Source organism: Anolis carolinensis, chromosome 5 (genome assembly GCF_035594765.1).
Source record: "Anolis carolinensis isolate JA03-04 chromosome 5, rAnoCar3.1.pri, whole genome shotgun sequence".
Classification (NCBI taxonomy): domain Eukaryota; kingdom Metazoa; phylum Chordata; class Lepidosauria; order Squamata; family Dactyloidae; genus Anolis; species Anolis carolinensis.
This window is the reverse complement of record NC_085845.1, coordinates 18,673,890-18,700,173: the sequence shown is the minus strand read 5'-3', so window position 1 is coordinate 18,700,173 and position 26,284 is coordinate 18,673,890. Positions and strand designations below refer to the sequence as shown.

The following is a 26,284-nucleotide window of genomic DNA, read 5'->3' as shown; positions in this document are numbered from 1 at the left end:
ATTACAAATCCTACAGATTTCCAAAAGAGTCGATGCTTAAATTTACTGGATAATATAGTATTTTATTATCTTCCTCCTGCCGATCTGGTGGAATTTTGCTGTAATGTTCCAGGATAAGGAATTGTATTTGTTGATGCTTTATGTTAAAATAAAACAAGGGAAGAAGAGAAGGAGCAGCCAAGGAATTTTTTGAAAAGAAATTTAGATGAAAGGAGTTAATTTTTCAACATAATATAACAAGTTGGTGAAAGGGTGTTCTCTTGAGCAGTGGCACATCTCCATTGGGTATTCTGCCAATTGGCTATTTCTCATAACTAGAGAGGACAGTAATTTTGGCAGCTGCTGAAATGCTTTATTTAAAACATGCCAAATAAATTAAGAACTCTCTCATCTTTGCTCTTCAGAAGCAAATGCATTTTAAATTTTGGATCTGAAGCAAATAGTGGATTGCCCAGAGGAGAAGAGTAATGCCATAGCTTTTGAAATGTATTGCTGCTTGTTTGCTGTAGTTGTGCACGATCCCCTCTTTGAACTTACTGAATATGTTTAAACTTCTTTAAGTTATATCCTGTAAATCAGAAAAGGAAATCAAACAGAATTAGCTTGGGTTGGCTCCCATAAAGGCTTGGTGAAATTGATCATGTGGGGAAAATAAGACCAATGTCCCTACTTTATGGGATTGCATTGTGGATACAGGTAACCCAAGGCTATAAAAGATACTGCTTCTTTAAAGTGTCTTTTCAGCATCAGTGTTAGGGAATAGCTAGAGAGAGTGGTCTCATGGCTGATGTCATCCAACATCACCTGTCACCTACTCCATCTCAACAACTAAAGTTTGATGCTTTTAGAAGTGTCTCCCTGAACTACCCGATAAAAGATACTTGTAATATAACATCATTCATTCATTCATTCATTTATACACTGCCTTTCTCTCAAAGTCCACCCCAAGGTGGTTCCAAAGAGAATTTATTTATTTATTTATGTACAGTATTTATATTCCACCCTTCTCACCCCAAAGGGGACTCAGGGCAGATCACAATGTACATATATATGGCAAACATTCAATGCCATTAGACAAGCAACACAGAGACAGACACAGAGGCTATTTAACTTTCCAGCTTCTGGCTTTGTGAGGGTATGCTCTATTCCGGCCACAGGAGGAGCTGCTGCTTCATCATCCACTGTGACAACGAGTCCTTTTGATGGAGTACTTCCTCCTCCAGCACACACACTGCTGGACGTTTTTATTGGGTTGTAAATTAGTTAAATTAGCCTCCCCGCATAAGCCATCCCTAAATTTTCCTACTTGACAGATGCAACTGTCTTTCGGGTTGCTTAGGTAATAGCTGGGGCTATTTAACAGTCGGGTACTCAATCCAACTCAGGCTTTGAGCTCACGACCTCTTGGTCAGTTGTGATTTATTGCGGCAGGCGTCACAGCCCGGATCATCAACCATCAGCGTCACAGCCCGGATCATCACACAAAACAGTATAATATAATTTGAAAGACATATACAAATGTGAAAAACATACATCCCAATAAGAGGCCTCCCAGTTTACACACGTAATTCTGCTTAAACAGAAAAGTATTTATCTGCCAGCGAAAGTAGAGGTTGGAAACAACTACTATGAAAGTTATCTCTTGTGACCTCACCAAATGAGCCTGTGATGGTGATTTTTTAACTAAGATCATTAAGGGTCCCCTATCTGTTTTAATGTTGCATGTGCCTACTGGACTTTTATACTGGGATGGAGTTTGGGGGGGGGGGGTAGTTCTTCTTTTTTCTCTCTTGCTAGAGACTTAGACTAATAATTTGAGACCTATAGTGCCTGTACCTAAATAAATGCAAAATTAATTTGGAAGAGATCGCTCACAATTTCCATGCATTGTCCTCTCATTTGATTTTCCAGAACCTGTCCCTGCTTTCTCCTCCTGGCAGCGTGATGGCTTAGATTCCGACGAAGCCCGCCTCTCCCCTCAGGCCGGCCGCCTCATTCGCCAACTTTTGGACGAGGACAGTGATCCAATGTTGTCCCCTCGTTTCTATGCCTATGGGCAAAGTCAGCAGTACCTTGATGATACAGAAGTGCCTCCTTCCCCTCCCAACTCACATTCATTCATGAGGTAGGTTGGTGAGGTGTAACTTTAACACAGAGATGAGGAACCATTTGGGATGGCAGCCTTGGGATTGCAACCAAGATCACCTTTTCAGAAATCCCTAGTAGTCAGACAGCATCATATCTTATGGTTACACCTCTCCGTGTCATTTAATCATGAATTATCGTGATAACCAGTTTTGCCTTCACTCCTAATAATTTAAAATACGTACTACTTTTAATGTCAAAAGTCCTTTATCACTTCTGTCTGATTTGCCTTTACATTCAGCCCAGTTAACCAGGTTCTCATTTTACAGAAGAATAACTGAGTCGGAAAATATAGCAAGTTTTTAAATGTAACATAATGCAGCTGTAGGCCCAAAACTGTGTTCCCAGCTTTAGATTGCACTCTAGTAATTTCCGTTGCTACTATTTCATGATCGATGGTGAGGTGTTTTTTTTCTTAAAGCACAGCATTAAAACTGTATGTGCTTTCAGATGTATTTGGCAACTGTAATATAATAAAGTGTGGTTTACTGCAGAGTGGGAACCTGGGTCAGTAGTCAGAGCACATGTTTCACTTGCAGAATTTCCTAGGTTAATTGTGTGTGATTGCCATTTAATGAAATCAGGTAGGTGGTGAAAGAGAACGCCACTTGAGACCCAAAATGCCCACCAAAATAAACAGTCTTTGTCTAAATTAGTTTCCAATGTTCCTGTGTTCAAATCTTGCTGATTTTGTGAGAATTCATTTTTTCTTTCTGTCACACCAAGCCCTTTTCTTGTTAGTTCTGTATATACTAGGTAATAACTAGTTGATTTAACAATGTCACCTTCATTCATTACAGGAGAAGAAGCTCATCTTTGGGATCTTACGAAGATGACCGAGAGGATTTAACACCCGCTCAACTGACACGCAGGATTCAGGGGCTGAAGAAAAAGATCAGGAGGTTTGAAGAAAAATTTGAAGAAGAGAGGAAATACCGAGTAAGTTGCCACAAACCTTTATTTTAATGATCCAGCAAAACTCTCTGGTGTTTTCTTTTCCCATTGGCAAAATGAGGATTTTTCTGGCCTGAACATCCCCAGGGATTGGATTGTTAAGCAGCAGGGCTGTTCAGTTGGAAACTCAGAAGAACTGTGAACTTCAGTAGAAAAAAGGAAAGTTTTTCAGGCTCCATCGCACTGAAAAAATAACCCTCTGTGGCCTATCATTCTCAGGCTGTAATCCTATGCCCACTTCGCTTGAGAGTAAATCCCACTACACTCAGGTTAACTTATACATGTCTGTGTAAAATATTCATAGGATCATGCTATTAATCTTTTGTCAGCTTATTTAATTAGTTAACTGATTTATAAACGTCAGTTTTGTATAGAACACACACTTTGTTGGAGTTTGGCTTTATTTTAATTATCATTTTATGCACTGGTTTCTGTCATTATTATTAGTTTGAATCTTGGAAGAGCGTGATATTTGCAGATAAAATGTGTATTTTTCTTTTGGGTACATTTCAATTCATTATTATTCTAGAAAATGGTTTACTCTTTAAGTTATCAAAGTGCAGCAAGTGCTAAAATATCAGGGAGGAAAATGCTTAGATCTTTCTGGCAACCGCTTCCCTCGTTTACTCTTTCTTTCGTAACATGTACAAATTAAATTTAATGACCAGAAGATTCAACTGAAGCAAATCAACATCTTTATGTAATCTTTGTTTCAGATTATGTTGCCTGTATTTACCTGAAAAAACTTTCTTCTCTTTGTTTTCCCTGCTCTCTCGCAGCCATCACACAGTGACAAAGCTGCCAACCTGGAAGTGCTGAAGTGGACAAACGACCTTGCAAAATTTCGGAAGCAGCTGAAAGGTGAGGACTTGACCTGACATGGAGTAGTTGCATAAGCTTTGGACTGATTTTGCAGTCTTTCACTCTCTTGTATTCTCTCTCTTGGTCCTTCATGGTGTTGGGAATCCACTTCCTTTTTTTTTGCTCTCGTTCCAAAACTATAGAGTCCAAACTGAAGATGTCAGAGGAAGATCTGGTTCCTGTGATGCGCCAGAGGAGCAATACACTTCCCAAAAGTTTTGGCTCTCAGCTGGAGAAGGAGGAGGAGAAGAAGCAAGATGTGCCTGATAAATCATCAAAGCCAGCAGTAGAAGCAACTCTGGAAACCATGCAAAAGAAACTCCAGGAGAAAAGGGCAGAGGCAAACAGGCCTGAAGACATTAAGGTACAATGGAATAAGTGAAATGGCTTCAGTTACCAAGAACAATAAATCACTGAAGTACCGAATCTAATGTCAGTCTCATATAAAAACATACCCATTGAAATCTGTGGGATATCAGTAAACAGTGTCTACTGAGTTCCATTCTTTTACATGGATCTACACCAGTTGGAACTGTCATTGCATTTAGCCACAAGTTTCTGGTTTTAAATTCTTGTTTTTTTCTCAACATGTACATATAATTCAACATATAGAACATATCATTTTGCAATTGTATAAAATCACTACCTAGCTCCCAGGTGCAGGCAACCTTCTGTTTTCCAGATATTTTGGGCTATAACTCCTATGAGCCCCAATCAACATGGCCAAAGGACAGCTTATTTGTTTACTTGTGTTATTAATTTATCTCCCAGCCTCCTCAAGTAAACTATTTAAAAAGCTGCCTTTAATTTTACATTGTATTTCGATATAGGATTATGGGTTCATTTCAGAAATCTTAAGTGTAGCCTGTAAATGCTTGTAATTAAATTTTGACTTTGATACAAATAAGATTATGTGAGAGAGAGGCACTTCCAATGATATAGGGAAGAAATAAATTTCAATTTAAATGTTAAAGTAACTTGTTTAGATATTTAAAATCCAATTTTCTGCCCTTGTCATTTGTGATATTACCAGTGAGGAGAAGGCAATCATTCCACTGATGTTTACAACAGTGTCCATATAGCATGGTGTTAACAGCTGCTCTCATTTTAAAGCAGAGTGGTTGAAGAGCATCAAAAGGCACCTAATTGCATGATCTAATCTTGTGAAAGAGTCCCACACTTTAAGTGATTAAATATGTGACTTGAACTTTCAGATGAATGATTGACATTTGTGAAAGTATAATGAAAGTGCTGGTGTACCGATATAATGGTTACAGAGTGATTTGATGAACAGTAATAATACTGAGAACTTAGATAGCACAACTATTAGTTCTTCTTTTAAGGTTGACAGGAAGACGTTTGACAGATCTCACAGGGTTTCCTCCCTCCTCCATTAAGTGTGTGTTGACTTTCCCTAACAATTACTATGTGTGAAGTGTTACCACTCCTACATTCACTAGGCACAGGTTCCTTGCAAAAAATTAAAAATAGTAAATTTAAAAACCCACTATTTTCTGAGAGACCATCTCTGTAAGAATCTCTAGGCACTCTAGCACAATTCTCTGGTGAACTTCTGATGTAAGGTGACCAAAATGCCACAATGGAGGACCTAACAATTCCTGAAGGGAGCATTTTAATCAAATCCACAAATTTAGAGAGACAGTTATATTGTTCATCAGGGCTATATGGTGAGAGAATGGAATGGGGCATGGAAAAGAATGGGATGTATTAGTAGAACTGCCCTTATTCACAGCTTCCCTTGTTCTCTTCCTACATCTCCTCTTTGCTTGTTTTTTCAGGACATGACTAGAGACCAGATAGCCGCAGAGAAAGTAGCTCTTCAGAAATCCCTCTTGTATTATGAAAGCATCCACGGAAGACCAGTAAGTAAAGCAGCATTCTTATCAAGCATTCCTCATGCTGAAGTTATGTTGATGGCCAAGATACAAATGGAGGAAAACACATTCATTTCATAAATGTGAGGAAAAAGTACAATAGTACAAATACCATGGTGGCCGATTTCATTAGTATAATGTGATTGTTATTGGTCCACTGATAGTTACTGACCTGTTCTGTTTTGTGTATTACATATGACCGAGTGACATTATAGTAGATTGAGTTGCTGTGAATTTTCCGGGCTGTATGGCCATGTTCCAGAAGCATTCTCTCCTCATGTTTCGCCCACATCTATGGCAGGCATCCTCAGAGGTTATGAGGTCTGTTGGAAACTAGGCATGTGAGGTTTATATATCTATGAAATGTCCAAGGTGGGAGAAAGAACTCTTGTCTGTTTGAAGCAAGTGTGAATGATGCAATTGGCCACCTTGATTAGCATTGAATAGCCTTGTAGTTTCAAAGCTTGGCTGTTTCCTGCCTGTGGGAATCCTTTGTTGGGAGGTGTTAGCTGGCATAGTAGATTGTATCAACCCACCAACATTTTTTAAAAGCTCTATAGAAAGTCAGTGTGGACGCCTTTAATTTTTCTATAGACGTGCTTCTCAGTATGAGTTCCTGGCCTCCCTTATGTTCTTTGCCTAGTATTACACACTGTATTGTCTGCTTCAAGTTCCTGACCCCATCATACTTGCTAGAGCTTCAGTCTTCAATAGAACAAGCTTTAACTCCAATTGACACCTCTCAGGGCCACTTCACACCATTTGCTTTGACTTGGTGTAAATTAGACACGTACAAATTGTACTCTTGTTTTGTGTTTGGCAACAAGCAGTGTTGCTCATGACCCCTCTCCAGTTCATCCCGTGTTGGATTCTTCCAGAACAGTTGTTGACAATTTGACGTGTTAAAAAGAGTAGTTTGGAGTGATGAGCAAGTCAGATAACTGCTCATTTTGGAGACAACAGCAAATGATGCTTTCCTCCATTCACTTCTCTGATTGCTTTTTCTCCTTACCAATTGTATTGTTGTTTTTGTTTTTAATCTTTCATAACTTAGTGTTTTTACTCTTCGCCCCATTGTTTACACATTCAAGTTGCTTTATAGTGCTTGCCTTGGAAGCAGTGCTTTGCAATCGCTATCTAAGGTTAACAACAGAATTAATACTGCCAACACTTCCATTTTAGATTTCAAGGAATGTTAACAGTGGAAACAAAACAATTCCAAAAAAGTAATTTAACATATCTGATCTTCCTCATTTCTCTCTTAGTGGTGTCATTAATGAGAGTGCACTCTAGCTCATTTTATCAACTATTACTGATGCTTCAGATTCATTAGTTGTGTCTTTGAAATGATATCACTACATCTGTTCCTATCTTAATAATTGGACAGGGAAATAAAATGCCATGTGTTTTTTATGCACATGTTCAAAAGGCGATTCACTTCTCAAAAGACATTAAATGGAGATTAATGGAGTGGTGATAATTTGTTGCTACCTGCAGAATCCATTACCACCTTTTGCCTTCAGCCAGGTGTATTTTTCTTCTTTTCAGATAACAAAGCATGAACGGCATATGATGAAGCCACTATATGACAGATACCGTTTGGTCAAGCAGATCCTCTCAAGGGCCAACAGCATCCCAATTATTGTAAGTATTCATTTCTTTTGCATGTTCAATTTATCAGATTTTACTCCCCATGCTGGCAGAGAGCATCTCAACTTGGAGGAGTTTGCTTCTAGGGAGTGGTCAGGATTCATTTGCTTAAGGACCCAATTATTTATCTTTTTGGTGGTTAAGGATATCAGCAGAACTGTCTTTCAGCATGCCATTTGAAATGAGCTAATTTTGTTTCTCATCTTTTTTCAATGTCCAGCTTTCAGTACTATACATGCAGTTATAATGGTGTGGACAATCCTAAATTTGGTGTTCAATAATATATGTTTATACTTGAGAATCTTATATAGTTCCTTCATAGCTACCCAATATTTGCTGTGAGGGCCATATCGTCATATTGCAGTACCCTTGACCGATGAAATTAAGGGTCTACCTAATCTCTCACTTTTGATACAACGTATTTCATAGTGTTGCTTTATGGCCATGAGGACTAGATGCATTGTTACCTTCCTTTCTTCCTGTGCCCTCACTTCTTTCCTCCATTCCTGCCTAAGGGAGAGCCTGTATACCAGCTTGTGTGTAGGGCAGTTACTATGTGTAGTACATTCATTCCAAAACTGCTTCCTTGGCCTTTAGACCATTTGTATCCTAGCCAGTGCAAACACGAAATGCTTTCCTCTTACTTTCAGCCTGTTCCTTTATTTTCATGAATAAATGTTTATTTTCACTCCTTTGCTGGTGCCAGACCAAAGCCTAGGTCTTGGCAGCATTGTATGTGGATTTTAAAAAATAAAGCTCCTCTTCAGATGAATTGATGGAGCACATGAGTTACTCAGAGCTGTTGCCTATATCCTGGCAGGCACATGTTGTCTCTAGGCCTGGGATTGATTTCTGACTTGTGTTTCCTGCTGAAATGTTGGGATGGGGGGTTCATGAAAACATTAAATACTACCTTCAGCCTCATTAATTTTAGTTGAGGCAGGAGGACTGAGGAAGAGAAGTTCCATATTGGATTTTTATATGATAACACAAATGGGAAAAATCATATTTTTGAAGCAGTTCAACATTTCACATGCTCTATGATGAATTCTCTAAATGTGTACACCTCAACCACTTGGATTTCCATATTTTCCAAAATTCTCACATCATTCTGTTTGAATGAAGAACCCCCAACTCAGTATGGATCTCCATCAAAATTTCTGCTTGTACAAGAGCCACTGAATTCAGGCGAATTTATCTATACATACACTTTGGCAACAGGAACACATACATGAGAGAAGGACATAATCCTTTCCTCTGCCGTATATGAAGTAATTGGGAGAGCCATCAGGATTTGGGACTCAGTCCTTCTGGTCTTCCCTAGATGGCCATACTCCATGACCCCATCAAGTGATGATTTCCCAGTATTTTTGCACTTTTGTTTCCCATTTCTCAAAAATGTTAAGTGCTAAGTGTTCTTGGGGATTTCCAAGTTAGTTTGCTCTGAGTCCTCCTCCTTATTCATTGATGTTGCCACCTCTTCATCCAGTAATTCCTGAATACTTTCTGTTTCTTTTGCCTTCCTATAATGAATAACCCAGATGTGGGGCCATTTTTTTTTCATTTGGATCTGCTTTCTGTTGAAATGAGGTTCCTGGAAACCCCCCTGGATTAAAATTTGGCCCTCAAACTGAAATATGGTGGCCCATCCTTGGTATAGAAGGACTTCTGTGAGCAGGACGGGGAGTTTCTCAGATTTTTAAAATATATCTTAAATGCATTCTTGGGAAGAGTTTGTTTAGATTTGGAAATGGGTGAGGAAGAGGATATCACAATATAACCTTGTTATCACAGGGTTCCCCCTCCAGCAAACGGAGAAGTCCTTTGTTGCAGCCGATTATTGAGGGAGAAACTGCTTCCTTTTTCAAGGAGATAAAGGTGAGGGGGAAAACCAACTCTTATAAATAATTTTCATGTATGTATCATTCCTTTCTCTCATAATGAAAGTGGTAGAGTGATGTTATTGTTCCTGGTTGCTGATTATTCTATACTTCTTGAAATAGGTTTCAACTTTTAGGGAACTCCTACATAAATATATCAACACCTCCAAAAAGTTTTTTAAATCATTATTTGCCGTGGAATTGCTTGCGACTTCGCATGGAACTCTAGAATTGCTGAAAATCCTAGTTTTAAAATGCAGGTCTAGATGCAATGGATCTACATCAGTCTGAGTTACCTGACAAGTCATGGGAGATTATGGGAGCATGTGCCTCTGCTCTGCACCCTTAAACCTTCATTTGCCAAAACTTTGGCCAGTATTATAGCAATTTTGTAGGCACATTTTTGGTGTTTAGCCAGGTTATTAGGGTTTTTTTTTTCCAGGCACACAGTAAAGACATCTGTGTCCATGGCTTTTTTTCAAGGACAGAAAAGCAACTTTTCTTTCAATTCCCAGAAATATATATATTTGACGATTCATGTAACTGTGATTCATGTAACTGTGATTCATGTAACTGTGAATATTAATATCAGGTTTTAGTAATTCAGTGGTTACAGTTTTTTGATGCAGTCTTAATAATGGTGCTCCTTGTCTACTGGATTCCAGTTGGCAAAAGTCTCCTTGACTGGTCTTTTGGACGAGCAAAATCTTGGCAAGGTTCACAGTGGGAATACTACAGTTAGAAGGAAAATTGAGCTCTCTCTTCAGCTCCAAAGCCTTTCCACAGTGGTAGCTTTCGTCACTGTCTTTTCAGCCCTACAAAATGAAGCCATATAAACCATAAACTCCCAAGGCCTTTCCAGTGAGTTGTCCCAGCCTGTGGCCAAATTGCTGCTGAATAGCCCTCCTCTTCCAGTGTTATTAGGCTTGCAAGTATGTAGTCGTTCTTTTGAAGACATCTTTTTATCAGGGATAACAGATTTCCTATCAGTTGAAATTATCTATGACAGCAATAAAGATTTTCATTTATAGGGAGTTTTCATTTGATACCTACCATCTCTCAAGCCTCCCTGTTTGGGAATCATAGAATAATAGAGTTGGAAGAGACCTCATGGGCCATCCAGTCTAACCCCCTGCCAAGAAGCAGGAAATCGCATTCAGAGCACCCCCGACAGATGGCCATCCAGCCTCTGCTTAAAAGCCTCCAAAGAAGGAGCCTCCACCACACCCCAGAGCAGAGAGTTCCAGAAGAAGTTCCTCTGGAATGCTTTTAAACAATTTTTTGTTTCTCTACTTTCCTGTGGTGATTTTTTTTCACACTGTTTCTCACTAATCAAAGAAGAAATGGTAACTCTTGGTCTTCCTTTTTTGAGTCTTGGCTTAGCTTCATATTCGCCTGCTTTCTGATGTTCACCAAATCTAAAATGACCCCACTATGGTGGCCAGGGATGTAGATACAGAGAGAGCAAAATGAACGCATTGCCCCACAAATAAAAATTCTACCCCTATCTAGTTTTCAAATGTTTAGCTTTTCAATAACTTAAACTTCATTTAGGTAAAGGTAAAGGTTTTCCCCTGACATTAAGCCTAGTTGTGTCCGACTCTGGGGGTTGGTGCTCATCTCCATTTCTAAGCTAAAGAGTCAGCATTGTTCGTAGACACCTTCATGTGGCCGGCATGACTGCATGGAGTGCCATTATCTTCCTGTCAGAGCAGTACCTATTGATATACTCACATTTGCATGTTTTCGAACTGCTAGGTTGGCAGAAGCTGGGGCTAACAGGGGGAGCTCACCCTGTTCCCCGGATTCAAACCGCCGACCTTTCAGTTAGCAAGCTCAGCGGTTTAACCCACTGTGCCACTGGGGGCTCCCAATAAACTTCATTTCGGTTTTGAAAATACAGTTTAACATCCAAAGCAAAAGGGCAGGAAAGGCAATACAAATACATTCAGGTTCTAGGTGTCCGTGGTTTTTAATCAATGGTTTACTCAGGCTTTTAATGAATAATGGCGAAGACGACATGGACTGACTTATGGCTAAAGCACGAGGGTTTTTGGACGAATGGCGGGATATAAATGAGAAGGGCGGGATATAAATGTTGGAAATAAATAAATAAATAAATTTACATTGATTTCTTCTTTATAGACCGTATTCCTCAATGCTAAATTGAAGCTCTTTGGAATGTCTGTCCAATTTTTTGTGCAATTGGCACCCCACATTTGCAGAATTAATCTTTATGGATTTGATTAATACGTTTTGTGTTGGAAGTTTTAGGTCCACCCAGTGTGACTCTATAGTCAAAGGAATTTCTTGGTTTTTCAATGCGACTATATGCTGGAGGACCTAGGGATTCCTAGAGAAATGTTCTCTTAAGTTCAATAAAACAGCAATGCTGTTTCCATTTTTATGGGCATCCTACGCTCCTAATCCTACTGTGTTGTAAATAGGATGTGTATGTTTGACATAATCTCCCTGGCAAAGACAGAGCAGCCGATGGTAATCAGAAGTGTCACAATGTCTTCACAGGAGGAAGAGGATGGTTCTGAGGATGACAGCAACACAAAACCAGATTTCACTGTCACCATAAAGTCAGACTTCAATGTGAGAAGTTTTTTGGACCAACTGGAAGATGACACAGATGGCTTTGTTTCTCCAGTGGATGACAGGATTCCTTCAAGAGGTGGCCAAGACATGGGGCTGTCAAATCTTCATGCTGCATCTATGTAAGTCTGATTTCTGATGATCTGCAACAGAACCTTCCCAACAGTTTGTGTTGGTGACATACTTTTCAGACATACATCATTACACAACAGAGTAATTCAGTTTTACTGGCAAACTGAAGGTGTAACCAACTTCTTATAAGAGATATGGACACATATATAAATTATCATAATGAAATGTATGCGCACACAACATATCTCATGAAAACCTTTTATTTATATTTTTAAATATATGATTTCTAAGATTTTTGTCATTTCTTATTACTTTAATGCAACACACCTACATGTTGCAGTCAACATAATAAAGTATCATGACACAGAGTTTGGAAAGCCCTGGTATACAATTAACATTCTGCCTTCCACATTTGAGGTTTAATTTTTATAGATTTTATTATTCGCAGATTTGATTGCTAGGTTTTCCTTAGGAATTTTTGGTCTCCCAGGGTGATTTTGTGGTTAACTTCTCCTAGAAACTAAATATAAAGGCATCCTGGAGGACTGGGATATTCCTAAAGAGGTATTATCACAGGTTCAAAAACATTTAGTTTTTTTATATTTGCTCTTTTTCCGCTTTTTGTGGTGGTTCTGCTTCTATTTTTCCCTTGCTTGCCAAAATTGGAGAGCCGGCGGTACTATACATTTCTGCAAAGTGTAATATAAAACTGAAAGAACTGTATGTAGCAAGCATATCTGACAATGAAAGAAAGGATATCTCATACAATGGTAATATAGTAATAAAATATCATATGATGTAAGAGCCCCGGTGGCGAAGTGTGTTAAAGCACTGAGCTGCTGAACTTGCAGACCGAAAGTTCCCAGGTTCAAATCCCGGGAGCGGAGTGAGCGTCCGCTGTTAGCTCCAGCTTCTGCCAACCTAGCAGTTCGAAAACATGCAAATGTGAGTAGATCAATAGGTCCCGCTCTGGCGGGAAGATAACAGCACTCCATGCAGTCATGCTGGCCACATGACCTTGGAGGTGTCTACGGACAACGCCAGCTCTTCGGCTTAGAAATGGAGATGAGCACCAACCCCCAGAGTCAGACATGACTGGACTTAACGTCAGGGGAAACCTTTACCTTTACCTATCATATGATATAAAGTCATGAATAGTGTTTTCTTAAGAACAGGAGCTGAAATGTCATAAAGTTCATTACCATCTGTTGAACAGCTGTATGGTAGTTATTACTTCAGCTACCATGATGACCTTGTCTATGTTAATATTTATCTCTTTTTTAATTTTTCAATGCCTGCTTGATCTTTGTTTTTGTTTTGTTAAATACTGCAGGCCAGAACTTGTAGAGCAGCTTCAAGAAGTCAGGGAAGAGAAAAAGAGGATCAGGAAAAAACTAAGAGATTTTGAGGATAATTTTTTCCGTCAAAATGGAAGGTAACCATTTCTGGGTTTTGTTTTCATCTCTCACTTTGAAATGTCAGAACCAGAACAGGGAAAAGTTACTTGTTGGAAAGCAGCTTTCAAAATCTCCTGACCAGAATAGCCACTGGACATTCTGGGTGGGAGATTGTGAGAGTTGTAGTTCAAAAAAGTAACTTTCCCAAGGTGTGGTCAGATTGTAACACTCGGTTAATTTAGATACACTCCCCAGAGTAGTCTCTCACTAACAAACTTTAAATTGCACACTTTTCCTTCTATCCAGTCTTTGCATATGAAGAAATGAATATGTCTTAATCTTATTCAAAGAAAGGTGTTTCATTTATTTCTTTCATAAGGCATTTATTCATTTATTTATTTCATTAGGAATCCCCGGTGGCGCAATGGCTTAAACCTTTGTGCCAACAGCACTGCTGACCTACAAGTCAGCAGTTCGAATCCGAGGAGAGCGGGGAAACTCCCTCTGTCAGCTCCAGCTCCCCATGCAGGGACATGAGAGAAGCCTCCCACAAGGATAGTAAAACATCAAACATCCGGGTCTCCCCAGGCCAGCGTCCTTGCAGATGGCCAATTCTCTCACACCAGAAGCGATTTGCAATTTTTCAAGTCACTCCTGACACAAAAAAATTATTTCACTAGACATTCTTAACTAATCAAATCCAATCCGTCTTGATGCTCTGAACAAACAGAATTTTGAACCATTCAAGTTACTTTTGCCCATTTAATAGAGCTTCTGACACTTATTAGCAATTTGATTTATAGATCATAAGAGGAAGCTAGAAAATATTGGAGAAGAAGTTAGTTCTCATAATACTCTTAGAATGTTATGGTTTCGTTATATGCAAATATAATGTGGGAAATATTACAAAAATGTACTGATGTTAGAGAACAGCTAAAAATTCCAGGATGTTTCTAAAGCCAACTTTAAGAGTCCTCCAGTTTTGAAGACAAATTGCTATTTCCATTTCATGTTGGAGCTACAGGGATGTTGTTCACAAGATATAATTTACAAAATCATATGGTCTAGAACAGAGGTGTCAAACTTGTGAGCCTCTAGATGTTTGTGATTCCCAGAAGTCCTACCCAGTTTATCCAATGTTAAGGAATTCAGAAGCTGAAGTCCAAAACACATGGATGGCCACAAGCTTGACAGCACTAGTCCAAAAGCTTCCTTGAATAGATGGAACTGCAGTTCTGCAAGGAGTCAATCTACTTTTGGGGGTTTTTTCCCATGTGAAGGTACTATTCCTGTCTGAACAGTAGAGGATATTGATAGTTCAAAAGATCTTTTGCACACATAACCTAAAGAGATATTAATATGGTGGAAGTAACTGTTTTCTTTCTGTTCTCCATCAGAAATGTCCAGAAAGAGGACCGTACTCCTATGGCTGAAGAATATAATGAATACAAGCAGGTTAAAGCCAAGCTGAGGCTGCTGGAGGTCTTAATCAGCAAAAGAGATTTTGGCTCCAAGATCATGTAATGAAGGCAAATTCAACATAGCCAGTAGGGATAAGAAGTTGACCAAGCCAAAGGAATGATTGCTCAAAGAACTCAACAAGAGCCTTATACCTTGACGGCCTTTTGGGCAGCTCTCCCTGGACTGTGGCTCACAGAAGAGAGGAAGGAAGGGTCCCAACGCCTTTCTTCATACTTGTGGCCTGCTTTTTGCCTCCAAACTGGTTACCAAAGCCAGCAGAAGGTGGAATAAGGAGGAATGAAGACATCCTCCGAAGGCTCTGCCCCAGAAGGTCCTTTGGCTTTGATCAGCCTGTGACTTGTGAGCTGCTCAGACTGCGTCTGATTTATACCTTCTCTAACACATCACTGCAAAAGAGGCAAAACTAGTTTGAGCTATCACAGATCTCCAAATAATTGTCGTTGTAATTGTCAGACCAATAAAGCACCGGAGTCTGTTTTAATGAGGAAGGGCTTGCATTCTATGACATTCTAGTTTGCTCCACTTTGAAGCCAGAATTGCCACTTAACTGGAAAGCAATACGTTGCTAGCTTGGCCTTCAGTGTGACTTTTTCTTACACTTTTTAAAAAATAAAACTGTTGGCTTTGTGGATTTTTTTCCCTTCCTGAAAAGCTATCTCAGAACTGATCCTTTGAACAGACAAGAAGAAGAGCAGCTAAGAAAGACGAACCCCTTGGAGAAGTATTTTTGAGATACTCAACAATAGTGATTTTTGAGTGGAACGGCTCTAAGTACCAAATGTATTCCAACTGTGTTCTGATTTTCAACGTATGTTTTGAGGGATCCTGACAGTGCTCAAAAATGTGATCGTAGCACAGTTCCTCAGTAATAAGATCAGCAATGGCAGGCAAGTTTCTGTGGAAAACAATGGCCACATCTGTTGTTACTTTTTCTGTAATTATGTTCTGCAATGCCCTCTTGTTTTCATGTCAGATCTGCCTTATGTCCCTATGATCCTTTCTAGAAGGTCTGAAGCATGCAGTCCATTTGTGGCAGATGTATGTATAGAGGTTCCTCAGCAAACAAAATAATATAGGGATGCTTTTTCTCTGAACTTGTGAAGTTCTCTTAATGGTGACTTTTTAAAAAACAAAACCAAAGGGCAGTATCAATTTGTGCTGTGTCCTTACACCATTGATCCCAACAGCGAGATGTATTCTTTCTGTTCATGTTTAGCTGCAACTGTTTGTATGGCTTTGTTGTTGCTGTACTTCAAAATAGCTTGTGTACAATTGTAGGTACAATGATGCACTTTAGAGAGAGAGAGAGAGAATTTTATATTTTTTTAAGAATCAAAAACAAATAGTAAACATAACCAAAACTGTACTTTAAAAAAAGAAAAGAAAAGAAAAACCACGGTATTTTGTCTACCTGACCTTTTTGTTATGCCGTTCTTCTGGGAAGGAAAAGCATGCCTAAAATTCAGCTTTAAGCTCTGTCTAGAGAAGCAAGCAGCTGAAGTCAGCAGAAACTTTTCCTAGGAAGTTTTTAAAAGTGTGTTTGTATATTGAATAATGGCTGATCAGAGTTTATATGGCTGCTTTCTTATCTGTATCTGTAAAAACTGTTAAGTTGTGAACTTTGTTACAAAATTCACAAATCCCATTAAATTAATTCTCGTCAAAACTGAATTGCAATTACTAAGATTTTCTGATTAAAACTGAGGCACAAAAATGTGGGCCTGGATCCAAAGAAATGTGTTCTGTGAGCCTAAGCAGCGGTGGGAATTCTGCAGCCCTACAGATGTTGGTGAACTGCAAATCCTTCAGCATTGGTTGTGTTGGTCAATCTGGAGTTGGATGTCCAGTTACACATTCCCCATCCATACCCTAAAAGGGACTATATGCTTGCTTTTCTCTTATGGCCACATGGCAGACTGTTTTTGGAACTAGGGGGACAGAAGCTTAAAAGAAAAATAGCCAAAAAAATTCACCAGGCCAACACAAGCCATTAACATGAGCCTCATAATCCAACCCTACTAGACTCAGGAGCTAAGTTCCACTGAGTTCAGTTATATACTTTTAGACATATGTTAAAGGGTTGCCACCTGATAAATTTGTTGGTTTTCAATCATTATTTTAAACACAACTTTTCTTACCAAAATTGCTGCTTGTCATTTGTATTAAAAATATGTGATATATCTGCTTTCAGAATCTAGATTAAGATAGCTTCTGTGAAAACATCTTCTTCTAGGACACTTATAGACTATTGCAGCATGAACAAGAATGATGCAGGGGTGTACCTTAGTTTCCGATCTGAATCCCTGTGTGTCTGTTTCAAAATGCTAATATAAACCAATGAAGCTGAGACGTTTATTTTAAAGCCAAATAAGAATGGTAATAATGAACAACTCACAGCTATAAATGATTCCTAGATTTTATTTTTTAAAAGAAAAGAAAACCTTGTAATTTGTTCGCAAGTGAACGAGTGAACAGTCAAATCATTAACAGTTTTTTACATTAAAATTAATGTGAAACAATGAACATACCTTCTCTGAATCATTTTGTTAGGTTTCTGGGTTTGATTTCTATACACGTGCACGATTTGAATATTCTGTAGTCTGAAATACTTTTTCTTTAACTAAAATGAAAGCACTTGTAGGTTCACATGGTGTCAGCTGCCTGCTCTTTCTCAGCTTGATGTCAGAAGATGGCAATACATTCCCAGAAAAGAAGACAACTGTTATCTTGATGTGTGCATACAGTGTTCAGGTCAGCTAGGGAAAAAGTGACCAGGTGGAAAGTGGCATGCTTACCCTTCCTAACTTTGGAAGAGCAATCTCTTTTTGATACTATGTTCCTATAGTTAGAAATGCCAGCCAAATCCATATGGTGAAAAAAGCAGGTAAAAGGATTAGTTGGAATATGACCCTGACCTGTTTTGGGAGTTGAACATAATCTAGAATGGGTGAGATAACTTTTCAAAAACTTTGGTTAAATCCTGTCAAAAGTCACCAATGCAAGCTCATCTTGTTAGGCATTCCTGTCACCATAAATTGACATAGAATCACATGCAGGTTGTAGATCACCCATAAATGAGTGATGTTGCATGTCACTCATATTCTCAGGAACAGAGAGGTAGCTTTCTCTGGGACCATTGCAGAAATGGCGCCCATAGCATGACTATTGTGAAACGTGTCCAGATGCAAAAACAGATTCATTGTGCATCAGAAATGCTGTGCAATAGGAGCCTCATTTCACAAATTGTTTTGCACTCTGCTGTGCATTGCCACACTTTACTGGTATGGTTATGAATTGTAGGCGCTGTTGCAGATCTTAGTCAAACGGCTGTAGTGGCATATTGGTTGGACCCACAACTACACTTTAAGTAGTGATATATCTTATGTGTTTTTCCCTGAGTACAAAACTGTCCTCTTGCCATTTTTCCATCTGCATTTCTGCTGTTCCTGCTTCCAACTGTTTTGAGTTGGATGGAACAAAAAGGAGTAATGAAGGGACTATACTGATCATGCAGTAAATGAAAATGAATGTCTGTCTATATTCAGAGATAGTTCGAATAAGAACAGTGCCTAATGAAAACGGGCAATTTGTCATCATAATCTCCCTGCCTGGTTCAAGATTATAAGCTTCCAAATGAATGGTTTCCTGCAGATCTGCAGATACCCTCATAAAATAATAATTCTCAGGCTTCTTTGGGGTAATTAAACCAACATTAAAGTAAGAATCTGAAAATCTGTCATCTTGCTTTTGCTGAATTTTCTCAAACATCTCTCCTGCTCCCATTTCCTTATTTGTTTCATGCTGGTCTTTTAGAGACTCCATCCTCTTTCCACACTGAAACCTGTGCAGATCTTGCAATATCTTATATATATATCCATAGTTTCTCCCCCCCAAATTAACTAAGTCAGGGATTGGAATCATAAAGCAAGGACCCCATGGCAAGTGTCTCACCATTTTTCAGCTTAAAAACCCCAGTTTAGTCCCCTATTGTGTATTATATCAATGTTCTATAAGCCATCACCCTAAAACAGCAAAAATGGGAGCACGTATTGTAAATGCCCTTGAAAACAGCTGGGAAGTGGCAAATCGTTTCTAGTTGACCAGAATGTGGTGGCACAGTACAGCTCTCTAGGTCCCAGAGCAAGCCATTCCTAGACTAAAGTTTCTTCTTTTTCCCATTCTGCACATTTTATCAATAATAATAAAAAATTTAAAAAAATTACTTTATTTATAACCCACTTCCATCTCCCTGAGGGGACTTGGAGCGATTCACATGGGGACTAAGCCCAATCAACAGATAAAACAATACGATGACAGCTTATATAATTAAAGCAATAACAGTAAAATAACATTCAGAAAATACATAACAAGCATCATGACTAAATGGTGGGACTATTAAGAAATTACAGGGAAGGCAGGCATTCACACGGTATACTGATTTACATGTACCTTTTCTCTGAAAATCTCAATTCGCTTCACAAAGGTGTGAGTGCTTGAGGCAAGGTTCACATTTTGACTCCACTGGTCAAGCGAACATTACTTTCCCTGCAATTGTCAAGTCCAAGAAAATGTATGTCTAGATGAGTTTCCTTGTGGAGCGAAAAAGCAGGGTATAAACATCATCATCATCATGGTTGTTGTCCAATATTGTCCTTTTCCTCTTTGTTCCTCCACAGCTCTCACGTTATAAATTCTGGTAGAAAGGTCTCAATGCATTCATTATTCCTTCCCTCAGCCAATTCATTTTTATCACAATGATTCAACTAATTAATGCAGAAAATTCAAAAGGTATGAGACCAAGGGAGACAAGCTAGACCTATACCTTGTATCAGTAACAAAAGTAAATAACCTGACTTTTGGGCAACTCTTTCTCAACAATTTTGTTCAAAAATTATACTAGAGACACTATGACGAATTTGAAAATATCTGAGGTTTTATGATGGCAAATGAAACCAAAGATCCTTCCAATGAGAAGGTTCCAATGAGGAATGTCCTGAGACACTATGCAAGTGTTCCATATTTTTACCAAAACGTTTTATGTTATGGAAAAAGGCAGAAGGAGCTAAACAAAAACTTCTTCTGGAGGCATCCTCTGAGGATGCCTGCCATAGATGTGGGCGAAATGTCAGAAGAGAATACTTCTGGAACATGGCCATACAGCCCGGAAAACATGCAACAACCCAATGTGTTGAGTATTTGAGTAAAAACAAATGTTTGCAGCAATCTCTTCTTCTTGTTCAGCATTTTGCATGCACTGACAGTCAATCACTTTGACTGAATGTAATATCTAGAATTATATCAGACACAATCCAGGGCAAATCCTCCATGTAAACCCAGAGTTTGAAAAGTTACTTAGACTGCAAGCCCAAGAATCCTCCAGGCAGCACAACTTCTGGGCATCTTGGATGGAGGATTCTGGTAACTGTAGTCCAAAATCATAACTTTTCCCAGGACTACATAAACCCTGTCAAAATGGGAGGATAATACTACTCTTGTACAACTCATTCTTTTCAGTCAAACATGTGGAGATGTTTTCCAAGACCTGTGCCTCTATGTTTTATGGATACACAGCTCGATTACACCAATAAGTACTAAATGTACTATGTAGCTGTAGCTTTTGCCAAACATCATTCTTGTTACACAAGTGATGCCACCATTTTTCTTAGCTTTATGCACCCAATATGAATCCTTGCAGACTCTCTTCCCTTTACATCAGTTAAAAGTCAACAAAATTCAGTAGATGTGTCTTTTTGTTTTTTAAAATGTAAACCAATGGACAACTGTTCTGTGTGTACATTTTTGTACATAGTATTATTTTATATAAAACAAAATAAAGCCTACTTTTGACCGCAACAGACTACATCAATCTTTCTTAGTAAAATAAATGGAGGATACTAGTAGTCTTCTAGGATGTAACTATTAATTATTGACCAGCAGCCCTTTGGTGAAACAAGCAGGCCAAATTGCACTGTGCATAATGATATTTTTTTCAACTGCTTGACTTTGATTTTAAAAACTCTTAACCTCAAAGTTTGCATATTCCCAAGCCACACAAATGGCGCCAGAGTTCTTGCCATATTGTATTAAAAAGAAGCATGTTCTCATTTTTTATTGTTTACATCTTTAACTAAACAGAAACACACATTTATTGGCAAATTGTAGAGTTAAAAAGGTAAAGGTAAAAGTTTCCCCTTGACAATAAGTGTAGTTGAGTCCGAGTCTGGGTGTGGTGCTCATCTCCAAAGGGCCAAAGAGCCCGCTTTGTCCATAGACGCCTCCTAGGTCATGTGGCCAGCATGACTGCAAGGAATGCCATTAACTTTTCCCCGAAGTGGTACCTATTGCTCTACTCACGTTTGCATGTTTTCGAACTGCTAGGTTGCCACATGCTAGGGCTAACAACGGGAGCTCACTCTGCCCTGCAGATTCGAATCGCCGATCTTCTGGTCAGCACATTTTGCAGCTTAGCGGTTTAACACACTGCGCCACCATGGCGCCAATTGTGGGAATGATTTCTTTAATAAGAACAGCTCTGATGGCTGGAGGGATTCTATGAGTTGTAGTCCAAAAACATATAGCGGACTCCTATTTGACCTTTTACATGAAGTTATTTTGCATATACATAGCAAAGTGGCAGAGATACTAAGAAATTTGGGCAGAGTTCACTGGATCACCTGTACAATGCCCAATCTGCTTTGATGTCCAATGTGGCTGATGCACCTGGAAACAGATATATATTGGGCTGATTTTGTAGCATTTCCATTAGGCATTGGGTATCAAAGCTCATGCAATTCCTGTCTTATACCAGCAGCCCTCTAGTGGAGAAGACCTTTGCAACTGTGCAATTCTGATTACACTTATGAGGATGCAACACTCAGCATATCCTGACCATGGGTTTTCCACCAGCAAGGCGTCTACCTTTTATTGTTTATTCAGGCAACAGTTCTTGATCTCTAATGGGTCCTTATCATATGCCACCCAACCCTTCTCGCTGAATGTCATAGGGACAGAACCTGAGTTTTCGGTCTACCACACTTCTGTGGTCTTACAGAGTATTTTGGAGGTCTGCTGCTTCTTTCTTTGACATGGAGATTTCTCCATGTCAAAGGATCCATGTTTAAGACCATTCTGTACCTATTGACCCATGACTATGTCTTTGATGTGCTCATGACTGCGGTGGGAATCAAATTCCAGGCTAGACAGCACCAGTAGCCAGCAGGCATTGAATGAAGGTGATTTGGGGTACAGATTCATAGAGTTAGAAAATAATGGTTTTCATCCTAGTGAAACTGGAAAAAAAATGCTTCAGAACTGCGACAATGACATCAAAGCTGATCAATTAAAAAACGAACAGATGAAGCCCTGGCTACTAAATGTGGCATAGTCTTATCCTTTCTGGTGCTGGCCTGCAGTTGTCCACACTCAAGATTTTTCCTCAAAAATTTTGGGGGGAAAATCATCATCAATGCCCTAGACCAGGGGTCCCCAAACTAAGGCCCAGGGGCCAGATGCGGCCCATTGAAGCCATTTACCCGGCCCCCACGGCACAAGGGCAGAAGGGGGTTGGGCTAAATGACCCAAGGGGTCTCTTCTTCTCTTACAATCCTTATTATTATTATTGTTGTTGTTGTTGTTGTTGTTAACATTGAGGCTGGGTGGCCATCTGTCAGGGATGCTTTGCTTGTGCTTATGGTGCAGAGGCAGAAGGGGGTTGGACTCAATGGCCCAAGAGGTCTCTTCCAACCCTCTTTATTATTATTATTATTATTATTATTATTATTATTATCATCATTGATTCTGGGTGGCCATCTGTCAGGGGTGCTTTGCTTGTGCTTTTGGTGCACAAAAGCAAAGGGGGATTGGACTCAATGGCCCAAAGGGTCTCTTCCAACCCTCTTTTTTATTATTATTGTTGTTGTAATTATTATTATTATTTATTGCTCGGTGCCAACTATAGTCCGGCCCTCCAATGGTCCGAAGGATTGTGAACTGGCCCCCTGTTTAAAAAGTTTGGGGACCCCTGCCCTAGATAGTGTGGCACAGAAGCTTAACTGCAACTGCAATGGAAATAGTATTACAACTGTAATAAAGCTAAATATGTTGTGATCTAGAAATCACAAAGGGAGGAATCCTAGGTGAGGAGGTAGCTCTTTGCCAGGATCACTTTATGATTCCCACCACTGGCACATTAAAGGGGAACAAAGTTCAACACACATTAGAACTTCCCTTAATAATGCCAACAAATTGCATGTAACTCAGGGGATTAATTGCATTAAAATCGGCTTTACAAAACCACCAGAAACCATGTGACAAGTCCCTTTCTGCCAAGACTGGCACTTACTGATTTCCAAAAAATGTTTCCTACTGTTAAAGAGTGAGCGAATAAGAGACTTTCCAAATGCAAAGGTAAATGTGAGCCTTTTTAGGTGCACCATTGCCCATGCTCTTTGTTTATGCAGCTAAGGCATGATTCTGTCCTTGTTAATTATTGTTTGGTATTAGTTCCACTTCACAGCAAGGGAGATGCATCACATCACTACAGAATTGGGTTGTGTTTTTTACCATCAACATGTAGTCTCATAAAAGCAGGACTGAGAGAGAATTTATTTTCTCCTTTTAGGCAAACAAGGTATAAAATCTGAAGGAAACATTACATTTATTGCATAATACTGGGCTATGTACAACACACAATATAAAATAAACATTTGACACAGCCATATTTAATGCTGTAGTATAAAGAGATCTGAACAGCTACCCAAGTAGCAAATCAATGCTATTATTTAGTTCTTTTAAAGGTTTTCCCCAAATGTCTTCACAGTATTTCCATCAGGGAGGTGCAATGGGGGGAAAAAATGTTACCTTGCAAAGCATTTGTTAAAAAGGTTTTGAAATGGGCTCAAATCCAAAGACGGTTAAATTGTGACTGAATTACTTTTTGAGACTCATTTCTATAAAGATAACAACAGTCAGAAGGAAATTGGAGCTGGACTGGACTGAGACTTTAACCCTTTGCCCTCCCTGACATGCCCTTCCAACTCACTCCATTCACTGCTTTTCTGGGAACTTAAGTCAGGACTTAACTGGAGCTGGACTACCCTGCTATATAAATAATGAGGCTTGAATCAGATTGACACTAGATCTTGGAAACAAATAGGGTGGCATTCATTATGACACTGGGGGAAAAGAAAAAGCTGTTGCAGGGTGTGTTATGAGGAAGAAGTACAGAAAACGGACAACTTTCTTCCCTCCTGCCCTTACAGTGCATACAAGGACCCTGGCTTATGGGAAGCAGAGACAGGCCTCCCCATCTATTAAAAGGTGCATGAAACATGTTGGACCACTCTCAGGATCCTGTTCCTGAACAGAATCTAGGAAATAGGAGAGAAAAACACAGTGCGTTTAAATAGACTCTTCTCCTTTAAGCATATAAAAAAGTAATATTTCAAGGTACTGTCATGTAGGTCCATAAGGACCTTTGTCTATTTCTGTTTTGCTACAAAGCAAAGGGCTGAAATTTCTGTGGCTCAACAGAAAGGTAGATATATTATTTAATCATTTCATTTTCTGTAGCTGAAGCAAAAGAGAAAGGAATACAACTTCATTCAAACTTCAGCCTCAACTTCAAAATCTTCATTAACCATCTTTTTTCTCCCTTTTCCCTTAAACAACTATTTGCAGATATTATCTGTCACAAAGCTGCCTGCTATGAGAGAAAAAGGAAAATACTTCTGTTTCACCTCAAAAACTAACAGCAGAGGTGGGAGTTAAGGTGCAAGAAGACAACAGAGAAAGTCTGTAATGAAAAGAGAAGAAACAGAAAGGACATTCACAGCTGTGGAGAAACAGGTGAAAGATAGATATATATATATATATATATATATATATATATATATATATATATATATATATATATATATATATTTTCTATCCAAGTTATCACAATCCACCTTTTCAGATAGTTATTTCAAAACATTGACTGTATTTTGAACAGGAGCTGAACTGGAAGAGCAGGGAAGAAAAATAAACTTCTAATAAATATCAGCCAATAAGCATAAAAGAACTTCCAACAGTTTGATGGACAAGTTGAAAACATCAAAGCTGAAATCTTAAAGAAAGTGAACCAGACTTTGCTGCAGTTCTATTTCCTATACTCTCCCTCTCGCTTCACTGAACATTATTAATATCATTTCTTTACAAAAATAAAAAAAACAAGACAGTATTTTCTTTCTATACACAATTGTCTATGTTGAAGCTGGCTTTCATGCCAAGCTGAAGCCCTCATAGTTGTCAATGGCTTGCATGAGTCGTGTGCTCAGGATTTCCTTGTTGCTGTACTTGGGCAGGTCGAGGAGGTTGTAGCAGGTATGAGCAACGGGCAGGTACTCCTCTCCGCTGGACGTCGACTGGATGACAATTCGCAAACTTGACATGCCATAGATGGGGATCCGGTCGCTGCCAGTCAGGAACACTGGAAAGGCAAAGAGGATCACTTATCATTGATGTATAACAGATTTCCTGTTCCATCTTCAAAAACACTGCTGAGCTATCTACTCCATGTCCCATCCTTAAAGGACTATATGTCCTTCCAAACAGCCACCCATGACCTCTGGTGCTGTGTTACTTTACTGGGGGGAGGGGGGGGGGGGGAAGGGAGGGTCTAGATTAGAGTTTGGAAATGTTACCATATTGTACTGGAACTTTTAGAAGAGCAAAGTGAATGAGAAACCCATCCTTCTAGTGGAGGAATGGGAAACTTGTAATCCTCCCAATGTAACAGCACTGAAATCTGCAGTATCTCCCTCTACTGGCTATGCTGGAAACGGATTCAGAATGTCCTGTGAAACTCACATCCCTGATTTAGTGGAAGGCATCAAATTGCAAAGTGTGTTAATGCACTGAGCTACTGAACTTGCAGACCGAAAGGTCCCAGGTTCAAATCCCGGGAGCGGAGTGATCACCCGCTGTTAGCTCCAGCTTCTGCCAACCTAGCAGTTCAGAAACATGCCAATGTGAGTAGACCAATAGGTACTGCTCCAGCAGGAAGGTAACGGCGCTCCATGCAGTCATGCCGGCCACATGACCTTGGAGGTGTCTACGGACAACGGCGGCTCTTCGGCTTAGAAATGGAGATGAGCACCAACCCCCAGAGTCGGTCACAACTGGACTTAACATCAGGGGAAACCTTTACCTTTACTTATCAAATGCAGTTTTATAAAATCTTATAATTATGCATTCAGGAGAATCCATATCAAATGTGTAGATTATACAAATCTGGGCAGGATAGCTAACATACTGGAAGAAAATAACAGAATTCAAATGGGTAAACTAAAAAATTGGGCTGAAACTA

The 26,284-nt window shown here is 39.3% G+C and overlaps 2 protein-coding genes across 8 annotated transcripts in view; one reads left to right on the top strand and one right to left on the bottom strand.

Moving 5' to 3' along the window:
- The window catches only part of fam13a (family with sequence similarity 13 member A), a 154,647-nt gene extending 137,187 nt beyond the window's left edge, over positions 1-17,460 (top strand). For all 4 annotated transcript variants that reach the window (XM_008111041.3, XM_008111040.3, XM_008111042.3 and 1 more), the window contains 10 exons: positions 1,912-2,125; positions 2,946-3,084; positions 3,879-3,960; positions 4,104-4,324; positions 5,760-5,843; positions 7,404-7,499; positions 9,300-9,383; positions 11,912-12,108; positions 13,392-13,493; positions 14,853-17,460. In XM_008111041.3, coding sequence (XP_008109248.1) covers positions 1,912-2,125; positions 2,946-3,084; positions 3,879-3,960; positions 4,104-4,324; positions 5,760-5,843; positions 7,404-7,499; positions 9,300-9,383; positions 11,912-12,108; positions 13,392-13,493; positions 14,853-14,979 — 1,346 coding nt within the window. In that variant the 3' untranslated portion in view covers positions 14,980-17,460. The remainder of the gene's footprint in view (positions 1-1,911; positions 2,126-2,945; positions 3,085-3,878; positions 3,961-4,103; positions 4,325-5,759; positions 5,844-7,403; positions 7,500-9,299; positions 9,384-11,911; positions 12,109-13,391; positions 13,494-14,852) is intronic.
- Positions 17,461-23,519: 6,059 nt separating this feature from the next.
- LOC100563151 (probable E3 ubiquitin-protein ligase HERC3) overlaps positions 23,520-26,284 on the bottom strand; it is a 61,479-nt gene continuing 58,714 nt past the window's right edge. For all 4 annotated transcript variants that reach the window (XM_008111037.3, XM_008111038.3, XM_062981901.1 and 1 more), the window contains one exon: positions 23,520-25,405. In XM_008111037.3, coding sequence (XP_008109244.3) covers positions 25,197-25,405 — 209 coding nt within the window. In that variant the 3' untranslated portion in view covers positions 23,520-25,196. The remainder of the gene's footprint in view (positions 25,406-26,284) is intronic.